The sequence below is a fragment of the Cygnus olor genome, chromosome Z (genome assembly GCF_009769625.2).
Source record: "Cygnus olor isolate bCygOlo1 chromosome Z, bCygOlo1.pri.v2, whole genome shotgun sequence".
Taxonomy (NCBI): Eukaryota; Metazoa; Chordata; class Aves; order Anseriformes; family Anatidae; genus Cygnus; species Cygnus olor.
Genome location: NC_049198.1, coordinates 58963564 through 58984004, shown reverse-complemented (window position 1 = coordinate 58984004; position 20441 = coordinate 58963564). Strand labels below are relative to the sequence as shown.

General features: G+C 42.9%; 1 protein-coding gene across 1 annotated transcript; it reads left to right on the top strand.

The window, feature by feature from the left end:
• Positions 1 to 7005: 7005 nt before the first annotated feature.
• STARD4 (StAR related lipid transfer domain containing 4) lies at positions 7006 to 17374 on the top strand. Its single transcript, XM_040541156.1, has 5 exons — positions 7006 to 7165; positions 10009 to 10058; positions 11590 to 11716; positions 12884 to 12998; positions 13521 to 17374. Exons 1-5 carry the CDS (start codon positions 7061 to 7063, stop codon positions 13754 to 13756), a joined length of 633 nt encoding a protein of 210 aa, XP_040397090.1. The 5' UTR covers positions 7006 to 7060; the 3' UTR covers positions 13757 to 17374.
• Positions 17375 to 20441: the final 3067 nt, after the last annotated feature.

The following is a 20441-nucleotide window of genomic DNA, read 5'->3' as shown; positions in this document are numbered from 1 at the left end:
GTTTAGCACAAGTCACAGTTAGATCAGGTTAATTAAAGGAATATCTAACAGGTTCCAAAATTTCGTAAGGTTTTAGCTACAATTTAATAAGGAAAATTAGCCCTTTTCTCTATTGTACTTGTTTTCAGAGAGTTCTTTCAAGTGCAGCTGCCTCAGCAACAACATATTTATTTTGCTTTCCTGCCATCTTGTGGCTTAACCACAAAACACATTTTTTTAAAAAAAGTTACAATTGATGTTTTGTGGAGAGCTTTTTTTTTTTCTTTTTTTAATATTATTTGGTCTAAGCTGCGCTCCACCACCACTCCCCCATCCTGCACCACCTTACAGCATTGCGACTTGCAACTGCATGGACCATAAATTCAATGGGTTTCTCAGACAATTTGATCCAACAAAAAAGACATTTTGTCTAATAGCCCAGATCTTACCGTGGAGGTGATGGGCCATTCTGTCTTCCAGAGACTTGCCTTTGACTCAGGTCTGGCTAAGTCGGTGACTGTTTTAATGGGTTCATATTTCTTATTCAACTACACACACTTTAAAGTGATAATGTGAGAAGTGAGACAAGTTCCAGTCTGGCTCACTCTAGAGCAGAGACAAATGCTATCAGTACCATACCAGTGAAACAAGGAAGACTTCTAGCTAGGCTTCTGCCCACCTGGGAAGTTGCATTTGTGAATACACGTGAGTGCTAAGAACTCAGTGTTAGCCTTTTGGGTTTTGCATTTACAAGGAATGGTCAAGACAGCTAACTTAACACAGCTGATTTAATACAGCTGATATTAGGCAAAACAAACAAACAAACAAACAAACAAAAAAAACATGAAATTCCACTTTTACAGCTAAATGTGGTCCAGCATAAAATATACAAATTCTTGCTTTCCATCACGCTCTGATGGAAAAGCAGCACGTAGTGCACTTACCTGAATCCAGACAAAGAAGAATTAAAATAACTGTTTGAAGGTCATATGTGAGAGTATTAGAGGTTTTCTATAGAGGTCTTTCGTTGAGGCTTATTTTTTTAATAATATTGCAGGAATCATTATCTGGCAAGCCATTCAGAACAGCTCCACTGACTGATGTTCCTAATAGCAAAAACAAGTTCTTTGCTTTCTTCATACTTCCAAAGATTCTATGGAAAAAAAAAAAAGAAAAAAAAAAAAAACAAAAAACCAAACCAAACCAAACAAACAAAAAGAAAAAACACCAACTTTTCTCCATACTGGATTAGAGAGAGCGTCCTAACACAGACCTCTGGTCAGTTGCATTTAGTGACTTATGTGACATTTAGTGCTTGGATAACATTTGTGTATGTTGGAGTCGACATTTCTCTGGCTGATGTTCCAAATGAGTTGGACATTGGTGTTCCTGTGAGATGAAATGTTATGCTAGTCTGACTAAAAACATCAGCAGAGGCTCAGGGCAACACCATTCTTCCGGTCTGTCATTTAGAGAGAAACTTTTGTGTCCATGACATTTTGGATTAGTCGGTAGTTTGTTTCAAGAAAAACAAAATGTGTTGTAGTTAGATGTAGACACAAACTATTCCCTCTAAACATCAGGAACTAATTATTTGTTGTGCTGGTGATGGAGCACTGACACAGGTTGCCAGAGAAGTTGTGGAGTCTCACTCCTAGGATATATTCCAAAGCCATCTGGACATGGTCCTGGGCAACCTGCTCTGTGCGTCTCTGCTAGGGCAGGGCCTTGGACTAGATGGCCTCCGTAGGTCCACACCAACCTCAGCCCTTCTGCCATATTGTCATTCCATGATTCTATGTATCTGCAGCAAAGAGGACTTTCAAAGGGCTAAAGAACCTATGTGTTTTGCACAAGACTGAAGGTTGGGGCCTAAAAAGTTTTGAGTCTTACCATGAAAGTTGGTGGCTGTGCAAAGGCCCCAAAACTGCAGAACTCTGACAGATGTGGAATGTTTTCTGCTTTTCACACTTAATAGCAGAATGTCGGAAAAAATCCACACGGTTCTGAACCATGCTTGCAGTTTTAAATACCTTCCATTGCCTGAAATTAATTAGAACACTTTGCACTAATAAGTATTTGTAAATTCACATCTAATGCTCTAGTAACACTGAGCACAATATCCAGCTCAGGAAAACTGAGCAGCCAGATGAGAATAATGGAAAACATGATGTTCATGAGCAAACTGAGCACTTGTCTAGGAACACATGAATTGATCAATCAACATAATACTCTTTAATACCCTACAGAAGTATCTGAGCACAAAACAAAACAAAACAAATAACCAATGATGTCTCAGATAGAACTGTACAACAAAACATTTATTGGCATGGGCATTGCAGTTACTTCTCATAACTGCATGACCACGAAAAAAGACTTGGGCTCAGAGTGAATATATTACACTACTTTGGCAGTAGTCATTGGGAGCACTTTTGGTACCCTGCACTGATATATTGTAGTCTATTCACCAGAAAATAAGGAGGTTAGTAGTTTGGTAAGAAAGTACTGCTTCCCTCTCTCCCCTCTCCCTTCCCCTCCCCACTCCCCCACCCCAAAAGCGTTAAGCAATATTACTATTTAGTTACATTTTCCTCCTCAGAATTTTGTATAACTGCTTTGCCTACTCACCAGTCAAAGGGAATGCAGGTACCCAGAGGAAGACAGCGTGCCAGACCCTATTATCTCCAGACTCCTGTATGTGAATTTTGTATGTGAATTACATGTGTAATTGCGCAAGTCTTAGTCAATGCTTGCACACAGCAGAAAGATCCTAACTAAGCAGAAAATTACAGAAAAAAAAATCTACTTTTTCAAATCTGTTAGTAAGGGCAGCCCATTAGCTTTCTTCTGAAAAGGGCACTAGTCTGCTAGTCTGTCTGGAGACATTTACATTTAAGAAACATACATTGTTTAACTTTAATGAGGCAACCATGTGCCTGCTGCTCTTTGTCCACCAGCAGTTGACATTCAGGTTTGATCTGGTAAAGTACTTCAGCCCTGCTTTGGTTTAGAAGCAGCCCACTGAGTGTCAGATAGAAGTCAGCACATTAAATATTAGTGGCTCTATACCCTTTGCTACAAAAGCAGAATTTGGTCCATAATGTTTGGCAAACTGCATCTATTTTTTTACCTTCAATGCACCTCCAAGATGTGAAGGCTAGATGTGTGCATTTTCCTTTATTTGAAAACAACCCACAACATCCTCCTTACTATGAGTTATGTGCATTTCACAGAGGAACACCTTCAGCAGTCAAGTCCATTGCTAGGCACAGTTTAACTGAAATTAAATGGCAGTAGTTAGTCTCATACTTCCCCATAAAGTATTATTTCTAGGATGAACTATCAGCTATCCTAGGACAACTGATCGGCTTCATGGGGCTGTGCATTTTTCAGGAGAAATTTGATTTTTCAGGTTGTTTTCAGGTTGCGGGACAGAAGTATTTTCATGTCCTCCATGCTCAGGATTGGTTTATCCCTATGAGAAAGTCGAACAAGGGGTGCAGGAGACCTGCGTGGATGGTGTGTTAGGGATAAAAACTGTTAGGTTGTGCGATGTGAAACAGGTATTGTTGTAAGACTAGCAAGGCAAAACTCTGACCTTGCAATGATACATATTGCTTGTTCAGCAATATGGCACCAGGCCGCAAGTCATCCGGCATGAGAAATGCCGCCATCCACACAGGACACACTGGCCACACAGCTATGCTTGATCACAGCAGCCTATAAAGGACTGCCAAGTGCTCCCCTGAGGCTGGGGACACCAGTTGTGTGCTGCCTCACGTTTGGGAGCATGCAGGGGCAAAACCTATAAACAGGGCAAGTTGCTCTGCATCGGTGAGGCAGGAACATCAACTGAGGTCAACATTGCCTCCACAGGGATGCCTGCAAGACGTTGATACCTACCACACTGATGGGATGCCCACCATGAACTGGCTAAGTATCCACAACATCAATGACTGGGAAAAGCATTGTGCTTGTCGCTACCCTGAGGTCAGTATGTTAACAAGCTAACTCAGTAATAAATTCTTTGTCTTTCTATTGCTGCTCAAGTGTGAGTGTGTGTGTGTGTATTTGACATCCCCGAATAGCTCGTTTGCTTTATATATATATATATAGTTCTTGTCTGATCCTTGCTGAGCTGAACCAATCAGCTTCAGCCCCCAGAATCTAACTAGAACAGATAGGTAAAGAGCTCTTGGGAAAGTGTAAACAGAAAAAGAAAGCATAGATGATGTGCAAGAAGGGACAGACCACTTGGGTGGAATATAGGAACATTGTCAGAGAATGCAGAGATGCATGGAGGAAGGCCAAGGCCCTGTGGAATTAAATTTAGCAAGAGATATCAAGGCTAACAAGAAGGGCTTCTTCAAATACATCAGCAGCAAAAGGAAGACTACGGAAAATGTGGGTGTGCTGCTAAATGAGGTGGGTGCCTTGGTGACGACAGATATAGAGAAGGCAAAGTTACTGAATGCCTTCTTTGCTTCAGTCTTCACTGCTAAGGCTAGTCCCCAGGCACTCCCAAGCCTGGAAACAAGAGAGAAAAGCTGGAGAGAGGAAGACTTCCCCCTGGTTGAAGAGGTTAGAGGTTATTTAGGCAAGCTAGACACCCTCAAATTGATGGGACCCAATGGCATGCACCCGAGGGTGCTGAGGGAGTTGGTGGATGTGATTGCTGGTCTGCTTTCCATCATCTATCATTGGTCTTGGTCATCTAGAGAGATCCCAGATAACTGGAGACTTGCTAATGTGAGGACTCGGCCTGTCAGCCTGACCTTGGTGCCAGGAAAGGTGATGGAACAGATCATCTTGAACGCAATCACACAGCATATGTTGGACAACTGGGGGATCAGGCCCAGACAACATGGGTTCATGAAAGGCAAGGCCTGCCTGACCAACCTCATCTCCTTCTATGACCAGGTGACTTGCCTGGTGGATGAGGGAAAGGCTGTTCATGTAGTCTACCCAGACTTCAGCAAGGCCTTTGACACGGTCTCCCACGCTATTCTCCTGGAGAAGCTGGCAGCCCATGGCTTGGTTAGGTACACTCTTTGCTGGGTTAAAAACTGGCTGGACAGCTGGGCCCAGAGAGTCGTGGTGAATGGAGTGAAATCCAGCTGGCTCCACCGGTCACCAGTGGTGTTCCCCTGGGGTCGGTGTTGGGGCCAGCAGGACCCAGTGTAGTCAGCAGGACCAGGGAGGTGATCATCTGTACTGGGTCTAGCTGGCATGTTAACTTTCCCTGCAGCAGCCCATACAGTGCTGTGCTCTGCACTTGTAGCTAGAACAGCACTGGTATCACACCAGTGTTGTGTCTGCTGCTGAGCAGTGCTGGCACAGCATCAGGACTCTCTCTAACCCTCCTCGGGGGTGGGCAAAAAGTGAGAAAGGATCATCACCAGGGCAGCTGACCTAAACCAACCAAAGGGATATTCCATACCATATGATGTCACACTCAGCAATAAAAGACGGAAAAAGGAAGAAGAGGGGAGGGGTGGGCTCTCGTTCTGAAAACGTTTGTCCTCCCAAACACCGGCTATGTGTGTTGAGGCCCTGCTTCAAGGACGTGGTCAAGCATCACACATTTGTGGGAAGTAGAGAGTAATTTCTTTCCTCTGGACTTCCACACAGCCTTTACTTGTGTGTTTTTTTTGTTTGTTTGTTTCTTCCCCTTTCCCCTCGCTTTTCCCCTTTCCCTTTTTTCCCTTTAGTTAAATTGTCTAATTAATAATAATCTTTCCTTAATAATTATTTTTCCCTTTAATTAAATTATCCTTGTCTCAACCCGCGAGTTGTTCTTTCCTTTACTTTCTCCCCTCCTCTTCTAAGGAGGGGGAGTGAGAGAGTGGTTGTGGTGGACTTCAGCTGCCTAGCATGGTAAAACCACCACATCGTACCCCTGTACTCAGCTTTGGTGAGGCCGCACCTTGAGCACTGTGTTCAACTTTGGGCCCCTCACTACAAGAAGGACGTCGAGGCCCTGGAGCATGTCCAGAGATGGGCAACAAAACTGGTGAGGGATCCGGAACACAAGTCTTGTGAGGAGAGGCTGAGGGAGCTGGGGTTGTTTAGTCTGGAGAAGAGGAGGCTCAGGGGAGACGTCATTGCTCTCTGCAACTACCTGAAGGGAAGCTGTGGGGAGCTGGGGATTGGCTGCTTCTCGCAGATAACCAGTGATAGGACTAGAGGGAATGGCCTCAAGCTGCACCAGGGGAGGTTCAGGTTGGAAATTAGGAGACATTTCTTCTCAGAAAGAGCAGTCAGGCATTGGGACAGGTTGCCCACGGAGGTGGTGGAGTCACCGTCCCTGGGGGTGTTCAAGGAGAGGTTGGACGTGGTAGGGGATGGCTGGACCAGATGGCCTTGGAGGTCTTTTCCAACCCTGATGATTCTGTGATTCTATAAATACGGTTTTATTCAAAAATCGTCATTTTCAAAGAAAAAAGCGTCATTTCTTCCCATAAGTAGTCTGAAGCTACAAACACCAACCCCAGCGGGCTGAGGTAACCCGGACCGTCCTGTGAGGGAGGCCCCGCCCCCAGCCCTGTCAGCAGGTTGTGGCGGGGCCGGGCGGCCGCAGGCCTCGCCCCCACATGCGCTGACGGGCAGGAGTCTGACGGAAAACCGCGCTCCCCGCGGCCAATCAGAGCGCCCTCCCTCCCCGCGGCAGCCAACGGGCAGGCGCCCTGCGGCCGCCAGCTCGTGACGACACGCCGCCGGCGCCTCGCGCCATGCCGGGCGGCCGCGAGCGTGGGCGGGGACAGTTCCGTCCCGCCCCACCCCGCCCCGCCGCCCGCCAGCCGCGCGCGCTCTCCCGAGGGCGGGCAGCTTCGCCATTGGCTGCGGCGGCAAGCCGGCCGCGCTCCCATTGGCTGCCGCCGTCGGCCGTTGGGCGGCCTTTGGGCGGCCGTTGGGCGGGCGGAGCGCGGTGGCCGGCGGTGAGAGGGGGGTCGCGGGACTCGGCGTCGGTCTCTGTGACCCGGGGAGCGGCTCCGGGCCCCGGTGTCCGTGTCCGTGTCCGTGTCCGTGTCCGTGTCCGTGTCCGTGTCCGTGTCCGTGTCCGGTTCCGAGGGGGAAGGAGATGGAGCTGCTGCCCAGCTCGGCGCCCCTGGCCACGAAGCTGCGGAACACCCTTGTCCAGTACCACGGCATCGCGGACAGCGAGTGGCGGGTCGCCAAGAAAACGGTGAGTGGGCTGAACGTGCGGGCGGGCTGTAGGTCACCCATGGTAACAAAAAAAAAAGGGTATTACATAGCGTAACGCGGGTGTGAAGCATCTGGCAATTCTCGCAGGGCTTTCCTCTGAGAGGCCCCGTGCAATGAACCTTCTAGGACAGGACAGCTTTGGATGGCAGAAGGAGTTCTCCCTGACATACTGTGCCATGCCTTGTGCCCGTTGTTGTGGAAGTCCTGCACAGTCCTACCTGTGTGGGGTTGGGGCTTTACTTGAAGCAAAAGGAAGGTGTGGGGAGCTGGGGGTCAGCCTCTTCTCACATGTAACTAGTGATAGGACTAGAGGGAATGGCCTCAAGTTGCACCAGGGGAGGTTCAGATTGGAAATTATGAGACATTTCTTCTCAGAGAGAGCAGTCAGGCATTGGAACAAGTTGCCCAGGGAAGTGGCGGAGTCACTGTCCCTGGGGGTGTTCAAGGAGAGGTTGGACGTGGTGCTTAGGGACATGGTTTGGTGGGTGACAGTGGTGGTAGGGGATGGTTGGACCAGATGATCTTGAAGGTCTTTTCCAACCTTAATGATTCTATGAGTCTATGAAAATTTAAAATACTGCTAGCACCAGCAGTGCTGCGATATTCTCACTTGTACTTTCTAATTAATCATCCACAGCCTGTAGCTAGGCTCTGCTGGCTTTTGGAATCTCTTTTTGTTTATAATCATAGAATCATTTACGTTTGAAAAAAATCTTCAGGAACACATGCTTCAGCTTCCAAATGTCTTCCTCGTAAAATGTGAGATCACTGTCTGTTCTTTCCCTCATGTTGCTTCATACGTTTTCATTGCCTTCAAGCTGTGACTGTGTATCAGAGCCTCCACTTTATCAGAAGTTTTCCCCCCTTGAAGAGAATGCAGCTCCTGCTTTCCCCAAGCAGTTTGTCATACCCTTCTGTTGAGCTGCTTGGCTTTTTGGAGTTCTGCTTCATCAAGCTAAATAGACTTTGCTGGTGCATCAGCTCTAGGCTGTTGGAATACTTTTTACCCCTGTCCTGCCCAGGAGGTAGAAATGTATTTTGACATCTCGGTTTGGCAGTGTGGTAGGACTAGTGGAGGAAATTTGCATTTTTGCCTTTTTATAACAATGCTGCTAGTCGTTACAGTATTCTTTCTTTGTGAATAGACATAAATAAGGTAGGGTCAAATGTTCCAAATGTAAGTTGAGTTTTCACAAAATTAATAAATCCGGAGTCTTGAAAAGGAGGAACAGACCATCCAAGCCTATCATAGAGTGGTTTGGGTTGGAAAAAACTTTAAAGATGTCTAGTCCAACCCTCCTGCTATGGGCAGGGACACCTTCCATTATATCAGATGGCCCAGAGACCCTCCAGCCTCCAGTTCCAGGAATGGGGGTTCCACAGCTTCTCTGGGCAACCTGTTCTCACCACTCTCAGAATACAGAATTTCTTCCTTATATCTAATCAAAATCTACCCTCTTCTAGTTTAAAACCATTACCCCTTGTTCTATTGCTACATGCCCAATTAGGTACTGGAAGGCCACTGAGTTCTTCCCAGGGCCTTCTCCAGGCTGAACAATTCAAACTTTATCAGCTTCTGTTCATAGGACTCTGATCATCCTCGTGGCCCTCCTCTGGACTTGTTCTAATACATCCATGTCCTTCATGTGCTGGGTGTGCCAGAGCTGAACACAGTGCTCCAGGTGGGGTCTCATGAGAGCAGAGCAAAGGGGGAGAATCATCTCCATCACCAAGCTGACCACGCTGCTTTTGGTGCAGCCTTGGATCTGGTTGGCTTTCTGGGCTGCCAGCGCACATTGCTGGCTCATGTTGAGCTTCTCATCCTCCAGCACCCCCATGTCCTTCACCTCAGGGCTGCTCTCAATCCATTCTCCACCCAGCCTGTGTTTGTGCTTGGGATTGCCCCGGCCCAGGTGCAGGGCCTTGTACATGGCCTTGTTGAATTTCATGAGGTTCGCACAGGCCCACCTCTCAGCCTGTCCAGGTCCCTCCAGATGACATCCCTTCCTTTCCTCCAGTGTGTCAACTGCACCACTCAGCTTGGCGTCATCAGCAAACTTGCTGAGGGTGCACTTGATCCCACTGTCCTTGTACTTCTGGATGCAATACTTACACTACTGTTCTTTAGGACATTTAGTCCTTAGAGCTTATGTAGTCAGTCATGATTCCAAACAAAAAGTAAGTAGTATTCTCTTTAATGATGAATTCCAGAGATCTTGTATATACGTTCCATTTGATAGTTAGATGATAATCAGAAGTTACCATTTTACTTATTTTACCTGGCTTACGCTAAAACGAATAGACTACTGCTTGCAAGACGTTTCTAGTCAGGCATGTAGGAGAGAAGAGTAACTTAAGCTTACTTGTCTGTCACTGTCAGCACTTCCTGCACACATCTGCTTGGTCATGTGTTACAGGAGTGCGGGCAGAGATCGTATGGTCTTTCTCTCTGATTAGCGTCCGGATAATCGCTTTCCAGTTGCCTTTAATTGAAAAGCTGTATCTAATATGTCTTTCTGTTACTCTGTATGTATTCCTAGTAAACTGACTTGGCCTGCAAAGCTGTTTATCTGCTCAGACTTCTAGTACTTGACACAGAAAAAGGTACTTGATTGATTTTTTTGAAAGAATGGAGGATTACCAGCAAAGATGTCTGAAAGACGTCTGCTTTTCTGCAGAAAAATATACAAGAGAGCACTTTGGGGTGAGCCACAGTTAATGATAGAGTATTTTGCTTTTCATTGGAAAAAGTGAGGCATTTTCTTGACATCTTAGAATGGTATGTAGGTGACAAGTAACATCATATCTTCCATTTTATTCCAGAAAGATGCAACGGTGTGGCGTAAACCATCAGAGGAATTCAGTGGATACCTGTAAGTTTGCCTGCAGACTAGATCAATTGTTAAGGTTCCACAGATGTGCTTTATAGAGTTCAGAAATGAAGGTTGTGGATAAACTACACAGATTCTTCACAGGAGAAGCGAAGTGGGCCATCTGGTGTGCCTTGTTGTCATGTGAAGGCCTGTATCATTTATTTGGGGTGTTATCATTTATTTGGGGTGTTATGCTTTGATGATTTGTGCTTGCATGGTGTCCAGACACCACAAAACTCCCACTGGCTGATGTGGGCAACAACTTAAGTCCAGACTTCTTAGAAATATACATCACATACAGGTTCAGTAGGTCTGCAGCATTATTGAGTGATGAGCCAGTTAGTGTTTGCACACTCTTAGTGGCTATGCAACTGGTAGAATAAAACATCAAGCATGTAGTTGTGGGAAAGATGTGTGACATAAAGACCATTCCCATGTGAGTTTCTGTCACTGGGTTCTGTAGTTAGCGATAGGTTTAAATTGAGAAATAGTTATTAGAAAGCAGCAGTTCGAAGAAAGAAAGAGTGCTGCGTAAAGGTAGTGTTTGAAAGTACCTGAAGGACTGATCCGCTCTGGGTACTGTAAGTCCTGTTAAATCTGCTAGAGCTGACAATTCCAGGTACCACGAGTCTACTGACTCTATACTGGGCCACCAGCACACTAGCATGAACACCAAGTTGTGTGACTTAAACCAATGCCAACAAAGTCAGCTGCTATGTGCAGTTGACTCCAGGATTGTGAACACACCCGATTTAAAAAAGGACACTGAAATCTCCAAACACCCACCAGGCACTGGCATTCTTGGTATACACTGAGGTTGGCCACAGCCAGCTAACTGTGAGTGAAAAGGGGTGAAATGTGCAAGAGAATAAATGAATGGGTTGTGTGACTAGTTACCTACTATTAATAAGAACAGCTTAATGAATAAGAAGTGTTTTGAAAATAACAGTTATTATCAATTTTTCTCCCTCAGGAGAATGAGACCCAGTAATTCAAGTAATCAAAATTTCCGGTATCTACTTAACATAATGAATGTTCTGTAAAGTCTTACACCAAATTATTTGGTACTCTAGTAGGCCACCAAAGCATAATGTAGTTTCTTGTTAGCTTGGTTCTACTACTGTTACTTCTACTTGATGACGACTGTGACTGTTTTTCTTTTTTTTTTTCCTCATTGTATACATTATATTTACTCATCCGTGGTGGACTCCTTTGCTCCCCCTGCAAGAGCAGCAAAATAACGAGTTGTTAGAGAAATAAACATGATGATTTTTGTCTGAGGAAAGAGTTTGCAATTTAAGAAATACAGATTGCAGCATAAGGACAAAGCTTCCCAGAACGGTCCCTATTGCATAAAAGAATAGATACACACAGGGATCTTCTTCTGTACTGTCTTTCTCATACAATTATCCACTGACTATAATTCCAGATACCAAGGTATTATAGTCAGTGTACTGTTGCAAACTAATGGAATACTGAATAAGAATTTCTGACTTTTGTCAGAACGTAATGTAAACTTACGTTTCTCTAGCTACAAAGCTCAAGGAGTGGTGGAAGATGTTACTAACAGAATTGTGGATCATATTCGCCCTGGACCTTATAGACTGGACTGGGACAGCTTAATGACCACAATGGACATCATGGAAACGTTTGAAGAGGTGAAGACTTGCATATAGATTTTTAAAGGAGATGTGTGTAGGCACATACATGAATCTAACGTCACAGAAAAGCAGTAGTTCCAATAAGTACTGATATTTTTACACGTGTTTTCTTGAGTGCATGTTTATTTGCATGGCCAGTATGAATACATGCTGGGGGTAACTTCAGAAGATGCTTTTTGGCTGCACAGCCCTCTTCTAAAGCTTGATGTTCAACTTTCCATGAATGAAAAAAATAGAGGAGTAAAACCTAAAAGGTTGCAACTGAGATGTGGGATCTGTGGTACAATTCACATGTAGAAGAGTTACAGTGTAATGTTCTACACACTAGAGGCTTTACATACTCCTCACTTTCATCTATTCCACAGCAAATAAAGTCGTGGGTATTAATAATCCACTTGTACTTCTACAGAAACTACAACCTCTTCCTAAAACGTTGTCTTAGCTGTGTGGCAGGGCTTTTTGCTGAGAGCCAAAATAATTTGTACTGGAGGGCAAGACTTGATAAAGAGAGATACTTTTGACATTGATTATGCAGAAGTTGTTAGCCTTGTTTCGGTTACTGGGGACATCCAGTATGATGTAGGCATCTGGCTTAAACATGGATGCATTGTCTTTTGCTCTGGCTTTTCAGGAGGATTTATGTGATAATGTGTTTTTGCTAATTGCTCCTTAGTATTTACACAAACTTAAGTGTCTCATAAGAAAGGCTTTTTGGAAGACTTGTTTGCATTCTGTTTTGTTCACTTGGTGGATTAAAAGCCCTTGGCAGAGGATCTTAGTGCTGAGAGCAGTCTCTTGCAATTTATTCATGATCTTTTCAGACTTGGTAGGTAGTGGGAAGGGCATGTAAAAGGCACATGGCCTTCAGTTCCCAGACATGACTTACAGTTCTATTGTTTTAATCAGGATGGTTTAAAGGAGCCAGATACCCTCAGCTTCTGCAGTGCTCAGTTGCAGACTACAAGTTATTAAGGACTTCCAACCTTTAGACCAAAAATGACACCTCCATTCAGATCTCACTGAAGTTTTTCTGGACAGCATGTAGTTGAAAGATAGTGCCATCTTTTTGGAAAAGGCTAGCTGCTTACCAGCTTAAATATCCCTGTATTCATTATACTAAGATACTTTTGTTTTGTTACTCTCCTCATTCTGTCACTCAACAAGAACTGCTGTGTGATGCGTTACACCACTGCTGGCCAGCTCTGGAATATCATAGCACCAAGGGAGTTTGTTGATTTCTCTTACACCACAAGCTATGAAGATGGTCTTCTAACATGTGGTAAGGCACCACTTACCTTTGCTCAATTCTTATTTTGCACCACCTGCCGGGCTTAAGATTTGATTCAAATTAAGTATAGTTCTGTAGTAAACATTCAAAAATGATATAAAATGGTCTCCAATGAATATTTCAGAGGGATTTTAGAGATTTTACAGATTTAAAGAAGTATACAAGTTACTGCTTTGCCCATTAGCCATTCATGTGTGACAGAATTCATTTATGCCAACTGTAGAACTGGAGTGGTAGAGACAAATAGTGTGGTTTCTCTCAGCTTATACAGCAAACTGAGCAAAGTAAAAAGCTTCCTAGTAGATGGGAGGAATGTCTTTACTGTCAGTTTCTGCTTGTTAAGCACTGCTTGTTTGTGAAGGAGTGTGGATGACGAGCAGGCAGCTTTCAGGTATGCAAGTATCCAAAAGCTTAAAGTGTGCCTGTCACTACTACTAAATTCCCCAGGTAGAAACTTTTTATTTTTTATCTCTGAAATTCATTTTCCTTTTCTTGTTTGTTTTTCCTTGACAGGTATTAGCCTTGACTATGGAGAAGTGAGACCTGCTTTTGTCCGTGGATTCAATCACCCTTGTGGTTGGTTCTGCGTTCCTCTTAAAGACTATCCTAGCCACAGTCTTTTGACGGGTTACATTCAGACCGAACTGCGAGGGATGCTGCCACAATCTGCAGTAGACACTGCCATGGCTAGTACTCTGGCCAATTTCTACTCTGACCTCAAAAAGGCACTGAAAACAGGCAAAAAGTGACTCAGAAGCCCATGTGTTTCTTGCAATCAAATTACATTGTTTAGCTTAGCATAGGTTAGCTAGTGAGTTCAGAGGTTACATTGTTCCTGAATGGTTCCTGAACCTTTATGTAGAAGGATCCAGACAAGTTTGATGTGATACTTAGCATACATTCCTAATTCACAGCACAAGATTTTGTTTCCTGCTCAGCACACTGCAACTGTGTGAGGAGTAGTCTGAATCTAAACACAAGATGAGTGTGGGCTTGAAAAATGCATTACAAACTCTGCTCTCACCAACAGTATTGAGAGTAGAGTACTCAGGATTTTGTGGGTGCAGGTTGCTGTACAGGCAGCATCTCACTGGAGATGTAATTTCGTAATATATATATATTTTTATATTTACTTTAAATTTTTGGTTTATGTAGTTTGTACAGGTGCATCTTTAATTTCTATTTTAGAAATTTGCTTTGATTTACTATTGAGATGGTCCATAGCTAAATTTTTAAACAGTACTGTTCATAAGAAAGTTATTTGCTCATGTTAGCAAAATAAGTATTCATTATTGGCATTTCTTTGATATTGTAACTGTAGCTTGATAACTGTTGTAAGTAACAATCTCAGTGCATAGATAAAGAAATGTCCTTACAGCTGATCCAAAGCTCATTTAAGTCATCAGGTATCTTTCCATAGTTTATAGTGGGCTTTTAATCATGCAAATAATTGTCAAAATAGCAAACATCCAGTGGATCCTCTGTAATACTCTGCACTTCTAAATGATTTTTTACTTGAATTTGCATGTAATTGTGTTCTCTAGCTTAATTTTTGTCTTCCTAAACTGAAAAACCTGGAGTTACTAGAAGTACAGACAGTACCACCAACTTGCTTCAGACATAGGTATTGGTTTAACCACAAGAGTACAGACTGCACTGCACTAAAGCTTTCTGTTGATTTTTGCAATAAATGAAATGAGCATCTTAAAACACAAGGAACTGAAGGTCAAAGCACGAGCTGTAGAGTTGCTCAGAGCCACTGGATAGTGGAGGATCAAATTTTTAAGGATATTTAGTCACACAGTGATGCTGATGGCTATACAGAAGGGGCTTTCAAAAGCCTACTCTCTGTGCTGCTAGGAACCCACATTCTCTTTAAAATGTTACATTGACAATTTAATGTTAGTATGCACCATTTGCTCAGGTGAGATTGTAATTATTGCTGTGCTTTACCAGTGCAAGTGCAGCTGCACAGTAGTTTGGGAAAGTACCTTAGAGCCATAATATTGTGGGACCAGTTGTATACATGCAATCCAAGGACACAAAGCAACGGCCTCAAGTTGTGCCAGGGGAGGTTTGGATTGGACGTTAAGAAGAACAACTTCATGGAAAAGGTGGCTAGGGATTGGAACAGGCTGCCCGGGAGGGAAGTGGTGGAGTCACACTCCCTGGAGGTATTTAGGAAATGTGTGGACCTGGCACTAAAGGACATGGTTTAGCGGTGGACTTGGTGGTGTTAGGTGGATGGTTGGGCTTAATAATCTCAAGGGTCTTCTCCAACTTAAATGATTCTATGATAATAGAGGAAGCCTTGCATAGACTACATGTATAGTCGCTAATCTCTGCATATTGTTGTCTCCTTTTTTTAATGCTTCTGGGCTGATTGAGGGGTTTTGATACAGATGTATGTAGAGCAAAATACTCCATTGCTCCATAAAGAGCACTGATTAAACCTTCACAGAGCCACTTCAGTGTTAGAGAAGCAGGTCAAAAGGAGCTCAAGACTCTTACGAGAGGATGTTTGCAGAGCACTGGACACTGCAGAAAAGATCACAAGGTCCTTGTTGTAAATACCCATTATAAGGGCTGTAGCATGTTGGGAGTATCAAGCCTTATTTGTGTTAAGTGAAATGGCTTTTTACACTTTCAGTGAAGATAGGCTGATGAAGCACAGAGCAGCCAAAGGAAGAAGGCTTGTGTTTAAATAGAAGAAAATCACTGGCATTTTAAATATGAAAGTGTTTTTTATATACATTTTCTCCATGCAGGTTTCCTTTTTATTGACAGAGTAGTTTTCAGTAACAGTCCTAGGGATGGAAAGATTTTGTGACTAAGGGCAAATATCTGAAAGCAAAGCATGCCTTCTATTTTGCATTGTGGTACATTATAATTTGTTCTTTTAGCACTGATTAAGCTGGCTTCATATGTTTTAACACAAGTAGTCTATTGCTTCTGCCAATGAGTCTGAACGTTAAAGTTAGTAACAGAATAGAGATTACAGAGGCGAAGACGGGAGCTAGATGTTTTTATGTCAGCATAAAACAATTCTTCAGTTTTCGTATAAGGAGAAATCATGGAAGGTGCTAGCAAACCTTAAGGATTTATTTTGGGGATTCTCATTCTTGTAAAAGATTTTCTAGTTTAGGAGCACAACAATTGACAACATATGCTGATTACGCTGCTGAAGCAATGCATAGCTGGTAGCCCTACGCTGATTATTCTAAACAGTTCATCTATAGAGTAATACTGAACTGTAAGAAAGGTGTCCAATTTCATATGGTATTGTATTTGTTTAAAATCAAAACTTTATTTCTTTTTATATAGCTAGGGATTGAGAGGAGTGTTATATCATGCAGCAGACCTGTTCTTTATCCAGAGTACATTCAGAATGAAGAAAGCCACAAAATCAAGTACTGATCAGATCAGAACTTCTTTCCCCATCATTGCATTGCTTTCCTCCAAAGGTAATGGATGGTCTAGATGGAGCAAGGTGGTACAAATAGGAAGAGAACTGAGGGGACAAAAGTGCAGGAACATGTTACTTGGCTTGTTAGGAGGTAGTTTCACAACAGCGGAATTTGTGCACGTTTGTGAGGTTAGCCAATATTTTTGTTGGGAAGGTTCACAGGCTACCTTCATTACTTCAGTTTAGTGTTTCAGCTAAACTAGAACAGGACAGTGTCATCTGAAAGTAGCTTCTGAATGAGGTGCCCAAGATACCAGTTTTTGCTGGAGAAATAGCATGTATATATATAAATGCATCAAAATTATTTTTATATGACTAGTAACTGGGGGGAAAAATAAATATTCTTTTCAGGGGTTTAGGCAATATACCAGTTTATTTAAAGTTTGGCACTTTAACTAGGTCCTTTTCCTACCTTTTCCAGGCAGAAGGATGGCTAATGATAAGATGATTTTCATGTTTAGCTTTTGCTTGTCATTGAAAACCTTCATTATTGAACCTTGTGTGTAATTGTGCTGCTTGTTTTGTACTCTACCACAGCCTGCTAGGAGGTGGATCAGTACCTCAAACAGATACTCTGGGAACAGCACAAGCCTTGATCTCACATTTGATTAATTTATAATGCTTTTAATAGACCAAAATGTGATGACAGTGTGTAATTCCTTCAGTAATCATAAATAACCAGAACTATTTGACGGTGTGAACTGGTGATTAATAAACCTACAAGGTTCATTGCTGGAAAAAGAGCCATGGTTCTATTGAAACCAGTCAAGTTGTGCCTATGTTCAGAAAGTCAAAATCAATCTGTCTTAACAGTGGTTTTAACGGACTGTGTTCAGTGCTTAAGAGATTTGTGTTTATATTTTGAATGCAATTGCAGAATAAATTAAAACATGAACTCCAACAGACTCATGATGCATCTTTTTCGATATTTGTGCAGTCGGATGTAGTATTTGGCTAGTTTGGGGGGGAGTTGTGTCTGATTATCTAGCATCTTCAACTGCATGGTGATCTAATACTGTCAGTCTCCATATACTTAAGAACAAACCCCAGTATCTTTATTTAAAATCTAGATGTAGCCTAGGAAGATTTCAGCTTCCCAGAACAACTCAGACTCAGATTTCTGCTAAATTAAAATATCTTGAAAAAGATACAGACAGGATTTTCTCATAACTTTTATATACATATTTTTAATGACCCCATGATTGCTGTGGAAGAACTTTGTTAGTTTTCTCTTAATATTACTTGTCTTCTAACATGTTTAAGAAATGGTTTCTTAACCATCAAAATTAAGTTCATCCTAAACACATGGGTACATAGCATCTTGCAAAAAATGTGTATTAGGGTTACATTCTAGAACATTTGTTTTGACATGTATTTATTAAACAAGCAAAGGAAGAAAATACCTCTTTGCTTTTTGTCTCCTTTTTAAGCCTATAGGAAGGCAGGAGAGCTCTGTAGCATTTGACTTCAGAGCAGAGTTGCAGCCCTCTTCTCTTGCACAGAAAAGGAACTGTGCCTCTAAGATACAGCACACCCTTGTGGGGAATGTAACATCTCACCATATTACAAAGTTGGTGATAAGTACAAAGTAGAGATAGGTACAGCAGCTACTTCAGATTGTTGGAAAATGATTAAGTACCCCAATTAGAATTAAGAAAAATTGTGATGTTTAATCCCAATCTAAACCCATTTTCTGGTGGGAGATGTGAAGATGTGAGCAGTTAATAATAAAGTGCATGCTAAAGATTAAATGCTCTGTAGGGACATCTGAAGTCCTAGTCCAGAAGTTAAGCTTTGTGATGCATTCTGCCTTTTCCAGTCCTCACTGAGGTGTGCTGGTGACTCAGAGTACAGGTGTGGACTGATAACTGTGGAGTCCATCTTCCCAGGAACTGTGCCTCTAGCAGGGAGAAAACAGGCGCAAATGATAACAGAACATGACAGGAGATGCTTGCGCATGTTTCACAGTTGATCCCCACAGGAAGAGGTGTCACAATACCCTTGCTTGGGCATCTGGCTTAAAGTGCCCCCAGATCAGCACATTATCCAGGAACATCTTTTCTAAAGTGAATTTCTCTTTTGATGAGTCAAGCCAATATGACTACATAATGATCCTTGAAAAAATTTTTTTTTGTTGTTTTGTTTTGTTACGAGGCGGCATTTGCGAAGCTATTAGAGGATCAACTCCTCAGTTGTCAGAAACATCTTGCTAAGGTTGGCTAAGGGCTGATTTGGCTGTGCTCTCATGCCTCACAGAAAGCATTTCCTGAGCTCTCTGCTTGGGTCTGCTCACCTGCTTTGCAACACAGATCCAGCTCCTAGGCATATTATGAGCTCAGAGTGCAGGACAACAAAATACCATCCTGAGTAAGATTCCCTGACTGGCTCAAGATTACTACCTGAGCGCTGCCTTTAATTTGGGTTTCAATCACACAGCATTAAGGCTAGCACATTGGTGTTACTAATTCAAGCCGTCGTGCTCACTGGACAGCACTCCAAGGGAGTGCATCTGAGCGGTTGCAAGCATGAGTCCTTTGTTATCTGGATGCAATCCAAAATTTTAGTAGCCTTTAGATTCATAATAAATGGTTGCAGAAAACAGGTTTCCATGATAGACAAGCTGCTAACTGCAACAAAATGACTCAGAACTTTATAGAACACTTTCTGGTCACAAGAGTAGCAAAACAGTTAGGGAGATTGCTCAAGGAGGTTGCAGTGCTTCATTGCTGGAGGTCTTTAAGAACAGCTAAAATGAGCTTCTACCTCACACAACCCTCCCTGGGGCACAGGGATAGACCTTACAAAGGTCCTTCCAGCCCTATTGTTCTGTGTTACACCACTTGTAACAGATTTAATCTTATTTTTTTTAAATCCAACTGCTAAGCGTTTGAGGGAAGAGAAGTTGAAATGTTATGCCAAGTTGGAATTAATTCACAACTGTGCTAGGAACTGATGAGACACATAATTTCATCTCACTATAATGATGACTACCGTCCCTTATTCTACACTGAACATTAGCTGTCAGCAAATAACAGATGTAAGCATTTCTAGATTAACTATTTTATTTAGCGTCAGATCAGTCATGCAAGCCACTTATTAAAACAGACTTTCCACAATAAAATCATATTCTCACGGCTTATCAGCATTTCCATACAAGCACACAAGCAGGTACATTGGTCCCCAATAAAACACACTAAAACAACAAAGCTGACTTTTTCTGGTTCCAATTCCTCTCTGGTTCGTTTACAGAGTATCGGAAAAGTTACTACACAAACAGGTTTAGTCTGAAGTAAATGTGTACAATTAAACAAGCAATCCATGAATTTCTATTTAGTCACTAACATCTTTGCTAGTACAAGCAGCGTCGACAGTACAGGTTTTCTTACACTTCATTATTACTGTTAGGAGTCCAGCCGCCATTGCTCTGAGGCAATGAGCTTCTGTAACAGGCTTATAACATAATTCGTGTTACAAGCCCATAGCACCATTTGTCTGTTTGCCTTAGAAGCATCAGCACATGCCCTACCTGTGCAGCTTATGCTCATCTTGAATTAGGGGAAGCACAAAGCTTCCTTCTTTTGGTCTGGTCCTCATCCAGCCTCAAAGCCAAGAGACAACCAGGAGCCTCCAAACCAAGGCCAAGCCAGACACTAGCCTTTCACATACTGCACCACCTCAGGTGAAAAACTCCGAGCTCCTTAGCAAGGGGCTGGAGCAGCCAACGAGACTCTGCTCGGTGCCTCCCAGGCTTGCAAGAGGACATCATAGCACAGCTCCTTCAGACTAACAAATTGCTTCCCCCAGGTGAGAAAAACATGCTGACCCTTCCCCTCTTCTCCCAGTCTCTACTCCCACCGCTGGATTAGCCATCCTAGCTATTCTTAAAGACCATCCTATTAATATTAGTTTTAGGGTCTAGGGTTCACCCCCTCCTATCCCCATCTTTCATAAGATGGGCACCTAATCAC